General features: G+C 47.2%; 1 protein-coding gene across 1 annotated transcript in view; it reads right to left on the bottom strand.

The window, feature by feature from the left end:
• Window positions 1-399: 399 nt before the first annotated feature.
• Window positions 400-6053, bottom strand: part of LOC311354070 (kin of IRRE-like protein 3) — a gene marked incomplete at its 3' end in the record, with an annotated part of 61655 nt that continues 56001 nt past the window's right edge. Inside the window, exons 12-15 of the mRNA XM_084473868.1 lie at window positions 5950-6018; window positions 4720-4829; window positions 4201-4287; window positions 400-903 (exon numbers count right to left, since the gene is read on the bottom strand). Of these exons, the coding sequence (XP_084329994.1) occupies window positions 400-903; window positions 4201-4287; window positions 4720-4829; window positions 5950-6018 (770 nt within the window). The remainder of the gene's footprint in view (window positions 904-4200; window positions 4288-4719; window positions 4830-5949; window positions 6019-6053) is intronic.

Here is a 6053-nt window from a genome sequence, read left to right as displayed (position 1 = left end):
AATGCGGTGGCGGCGATGCGGTGGCGGCGATGTGGCGGATCACCGTGCGTCGATGGAAATCTTCAAATGAACTGGGACCTAAAGCAGACCGAGGATTGTCACACAAACTAATTGGACATGATTCTTTTTTTCCTTCTCTCAATGTGTGGTGTTCTCCCGAAACAGGGGGATGCTTTTACAATGCGGTTGCCATTTTATCTCTTTTATGTGTGGGGGGGGGGGGGGTAGAGGCTGCCTGAACCACCAATCAAAGCTTAAACGTCATCACCACGCTTAAAAAACGTGATCACGCCGCAAAAAAAACACTCTCGGATGCTACATCCCCGCCGTCAGAATTCTTCACCCACCTGTAGGGCTAACCACCGCCCCTTGACCCCCCCCCCCCCGCACGGGGGCCGTCTAGACGTGCGTCTGCATGCGTTTCTGCAGGGGCCGGCCGAGCTCCGAGGAGTTCTGCAGCGACGACTGGGAGTAGTGGGAGGCGGTGGAGGAGGAGGCGGCCGACGCCTTGCTGCTGCCCTCCTTGTCGAACTGCACGTAGCCGTCCTGCTTGTTGCCGTAGCTGCTGACGCTGCTGTCGCACTGCGTGTCCACCAGGGAGCCGGAGTCGCTGAGCGAGCGGCGCTGGAACTCGCGCTCGCACAGCTCGATGGAGCTGCTGCCCATGCCCAGCACGAAGCGCTGGCCGTAGTCGTACAGGCGGTTGGGCCCGGCGCCCAGCGTGTTGTAGATGTTGGTGAAGGACATGCCCGTGGGCACGCGCTGCTTGCCCATGGTCATGGAGCCGCTGGGGGGGCTGCGCACCGCGTCCGGAGGGGTGGCCTGGCCCGCCGCCAGGGGCATGGAGGGCGTGGGGTGGTGCTCGTTGAAGGCGTTGACGCTGTAGTAGCCGTTGGTGGGGTCCTACGGGGGGGAGGGAGGAGGAGGAGGGGAGGGGAGGGGCAAGGGGCGGGGGGCGGGGAGGGACAATGGGTGGAGAGGGGAGGGGGCAAAAGGAAGCAACGCAAATGTTAGTCGTGGTTTACAGTACGTGGTATGCAGCATTGGTATTCGTTGTGGATAGAATTATGTTTGTAAGGTCTTAACGCAGACGAGACCGCCATGTAAGAGCAGCCTAACTGCGAGTGGCGCGTCGAACGCTTCATAGGCCGCTGTGTTAACATTTCAATTCACGCCGGCGCTGTGAGCGGGGGCCGTCTCGCGGCTGTCATGATGCAAGGCTAGACCCCTCCGTTTTCTTTTTCTTGCTAGGCTGCGTGCGTCAACCGGAGTGTATCCCCCATTGAGTTTCATTCAAGTAAACGTATTTAGGTTCTGCCAAACTCGGTATGCATCAACCAAGAGTAACCCGAATAAAAAATGGAATCATGGAGAAGTTTCCAGGAATATCTTGCTGGTATTTCGTTTATATTTTTATTGTGAAAATAGTTAGTGTTTTTTCAGACATGATCCTGTTTAAAAGGGGCTTCAAAATATGACATATATTAACAGAAGATGAAGATGGATACAGTTGTTTGCATTCAATTTGCAACCGTCGTACTGGTAAATGATAACCCACGTTGTTTTTGTTTTTTTTAGTTTGTGTTTGATTATTTTAACTTTATTGTTCTGTAAGTGAGCCAGTGTTCAGCGTTACAAGCATGTGCAACATCAATCATGCTCAACCTCCCATTTGTCTTACTATAAACTATGATGACATCTCACATCAGAGGAATGTGTGGGTGAACAAGTTGCTTGTTTGCTCAACCGCAAGATAGAAAAAGGAGAAGAAATAAAAAATAATGCATTGAAGGGTTGACATTTTCTTTTAAGTATACAATACTCGTTTCTCTGAAGTATTGTACATACTTCATTCAGAGTTTTTTGAATTGGAGTTTGTTATTTGTAGTGCAGAGAACATTGGCAGACAAGACTTTTTGTTGAATAATTTATTTATGGGCGGCAGAAGCTCAAATGGAAAAAGCAAAAGGCCAAACAAGTAAATCTGGAGAGTTAAGAGAAAGAAAAAACAGAAAGAAAATAAACAGACTTTCTTCATTCATTCTTCTTATTCTTATATTATATTATAAATAACTCTACAAGTTAAGAGTGTTCAAGAAAAAAGGAAAGTGACAGAGCATTGATCGATTAAAACCGAACATCGACCCAAACAGAACGAAGCAACCCAGACACAGCTCTTTCTCTCTGAGACACTGACATGACACCGCCAGACAAAGAGCAGCTCGCTCTGTGTCTGGCTGGGTCTGATTGGTCAGGGTGCTTTCTTAACACTATTGATGCTGAAAGACCTGCATCCAGACCTGCATTAAACCAGTGCTCTGACATCAACACTGTATCCACCTTATCCCTCCAAAGAAGTTTTATAATTCATAATCCTTGCTTGTTGTGAGCAGGCACAGATCTACATTGTCGACAGAACAAAAACTAGTTTGCCATTGCCAGAACAAAATCACCTTGTGTGGCCTTGGTGGTAGGGGATCAAGTCCAGCCATGAATTGTAAACTGACCATGTTCCAGCCCTGTGCACAGTGTGTGGTGACCATGCTAAACTGTGGTTCAAGAACGTGATAAAGTTGTGATGCATCAGGTCCGTGCCACACAGAGGCGGTGGCGGTGACACAGATGTAAACAAGCTAAAAGGGTTTCTTTCTTTCCCCTATTTTATTCTGGTGCGACGGAAAATTAATAAGGAATTTAATTGGAAGGTAAGCCCTGTTATTTTCTGTTCTCTCGTGTATGCTTTAGTCCACCATGCACCCACGTTGTATTAGACCTAATCCACACCAACTGTAATACACACAATGGTGCAGGCGGGGTGGACCCTGAGAATCCCTTAGTAGGAACACAAATGAGTGATAGGTTTGTTATTAATGATCGCGGTGGCCAGGGCTGGACGTTATCTGCTAGTGGTTTTTCTCCTGTTTTTTCACACTATCTGCTCGTTAGCATTGCATTCAAATTAACTTCCCTTCCCGCAATACTCCTGCAAGTCGGCTTTTTCTAAGTAATGATATTTGTGTGTGTGTGTGTGTGTGTGTGTGTTTGTTTCCTTGTTCAGGAAATTTGTGGCAAGCTTTGTCCATTTAGTTTTATTCAAGTGCAGCTCGTCGTTACCAGATCATAAAGAGCACATCTGAAAATTGCCAGAAGCGGTTTGATGTGTGAGTATGTGAATGGATTGTGTGACTGGAGTTTAATTTGTGTGCCTCAGGGAGAGCATGAACAACTGATTCTGCAGTTCACTTATGGAAATTAATAATACAAATGTTGGAAGACTCTGCCAGCTGCAGCGGCCGATATGTCCAAAAAAAGAAAATACAAACATTTGGCCTGTGGCCTGTTTGTTTGGATATTATTTTGTGCCATTTTCAACAATAATTCAGCACCGATGCACCACTTCAACACGGCAGTGTTTGTCATTCTTAATTCATGCTTCAAGTACTCAAAGGGCGCTGTTTTGCAGTGATTGAAATGCATTGAAATACCTGCTGCTCTCTGGTACTAAATTCCCTCCACAAACTCAATTGTGTCATGTGAGCCTGTGTCTCCGCTGTGCGAACGTTTGACAGCCATAGATCTCAAACTCATAAAGCGCCGCCATGTAGCACTGAGAAGCGGTCGCAAGAAAACAGACAACAAATGAAAAACGACGACAAAACAAGACACAAAAAAGGGAACGCTGCAGTCGGCGACCGTTTGAGGGAACATTAATTATTCACAATCAAAAATCGGCCAATTGAAACCAAGTGAATTGTTGGAGCTAATCTGGCTCCCCTAGCGCAGGGCTGCTCCTCTGATAGCAGTGGCAGTATGCTGCGGTTGTATTCATGCTGACAACTAACCCTATCGGGGGTATACTCCGCTGCCTTTCCTCTCTCCCTCCCTGGCTCCCTCTCCTTCCCTCTCCCAGGGCCTAAATAGGGGTCATGTTTGCAACCATAGGCTGCTATGCATGAATTTCTAAGTGGACCCGACGCTCTGACTCGGATATGAGTCGAGCGGATAAAACGGAAAACAAAACAAAAACAGAGAGAGGAAAAAGATCAAGAAAAATACAAAAATGGGTCTCGGCCAATCTCCTCTAGGGGCTCGTGTGTGTGCGTGTGTGTGTGTGTGTGTGTGTGTGTGTGTGTTGTGGGTGTTGTTGTTGTTTTTGTACTAGTTTCTTGGATATTTCTTTCCTACTTTGCAACCTCTCACCTTGACGTGTTGGAACTCCTTCTCCTCCTCCTGAAGCACCTCCAGCTGCTTCAGAACGGGCTCCTGCTGGAATTCACCGCGATCAATCTAGCGGAGCGAGAGAGAGTGGGAGAGAGGGAGGCAGAGAGAGGGAGGGAACGAGAGGCAGAGAGAGAGAGAGGGAGAGAGAGGGAGAGAGAGAGAGAGAGAGGGAAAAAGAGAGAGAGAGAAAAAAAGGAAAAACAAAATGCAGTGCAAAGCGTTAACCAGAACCTTTTAACCCAATGATCAAACTGCTCCAAACCCCTGAAATTATTAAATAGGGACAGGGTCGGCGCAAAAGGAGGGAGACGTCTTCTCATGGTTCTGTCAAGAAAATAAAACTCAGATCGTTGCAGCTCGGCTTTGACTCGATGCGACGCGAGGCAGCAGTGGCGGCAGCAGGCTTTGGGGTGCTCAGGCCCCGTACTCATTGAGGCCCCCTTGTTTTTGGTTGCTGTTGCAGGGAACCCCTCCTCAATCTGCATGTGATTGGCTCACCATCATCTGTTTGATGCCGCCGTGTTCCTCGTTCTCCCTGGCTGCGCTGTGGTCCTTGTGAACAATCTCCACGCGGATGTCATTTTTGGTGGAGACCACGCCCTTCAGATCTGGAGAGACGGAACAGACGAGGAAGGAAGGGGGGGGGGGGGGGGGACAGGGAGAGAGACGCGGAACGAGGGTGGAGGGTGGGAGGAGAGAGAGAGAGAGAGAGAGAGAGAGAGAGATGCAGATGGAGAGAGGGAGAAAGTGGAGAGGACAGAGACACAGAGAGGCAGAGACCAAGACAGACAGATAGACGGACAGAGAGAGATAGAGAGAATAATAAACAGACAAAGGGAGAGTGATACAGAGATGGGGGGAGAGAAAAAGAGTGAGGGGAACAGACAGAGAAAGGGGGAGAGCGGGAAAGAGAGAGGGGGAAAGGAAAGGGGAGGAAGAGGCAAAGAGGGTGAGAGAGAATGAGTGAGAGGGGGAGCTACCACCGACTGAGAAACAGGGAGGGGACAGCCGATGCACTGGCAGTACATCACACCATTTCCTGCCTGCTACATCCATCCATGGCAGCTTTATAAAGACATGGCTTCGCCTCAGATCTCTGCTTTATAGAGACATGGCTTCCCCTCAGATCTCTGCTATTGCTTCTAGTTGGGATGAACTTTGCTTGATCAACTCTTCATCCGTGGTTGGCTCTCCTGTCTATAATAGTTTGTAAACTTTGGAGAAGCTCCAAACTTTTCAGCGCTCATTTGTGTGATAATGTCATCCAATGTAATCACATTGTGCTCAGCTACTTAGTTTTAATATGAGGCTGTAATGAGGGGTATTAACAGATATATATTGTGAACGTCTGGACGGTGACTAGTGATCTTATTAGAGCGCAGCATTTCACTAGACTTTCTTTAGCATTTTAGTGGTTAGAGCTGGTATTTAAAATGAAATCTTCAAATGAATGTACAAATCTCTCAATTAATTGTCTAAAAGGGGTTTCACCTGTATTGTGGTCCAAAAACTCTGTATAATATAAACAAGATGCTAACATCTAAATGAAAGGTTGTTTTTCGACACTTAGATAACAAAACCTAACAAGGCATTGACTGCATGATTGAAAGTATAAGGACACCCAAAAAGGATAACAGGTCCTGTAATTGTGTTTGGTGGGTTTCGAACATCAATCTCACATGCAGACAAACAAATAAACACAACAAGTGAAATTAATTTTGCCCCTACTTTCTGACTTGATATCTCTCTGTCGCGATAGGGATACGGGCAGAGACGTCATGACTAGATGGACATCCTCTGCAAGAGAGAAAATAGAAAACCATAAGAGACAT

This window comes from Micromesistius poutassou, assembly GCF_964030765.1.
Source record: "Micromesistius poutassou genome assembly, chromosome: 10".
Classification (NCBI taxonomy): domain Eukaryota; kingdom Metazoa; phylum Chordata; class Actinopteri; order Gadiformes; family Gadidae; genus Micromesistius; species Micromesistius poutassou.
Note: the sequence above shows the minus strand (reverse complement) of the source record. Positions and strands in the feature narration are given on the sequence as shown.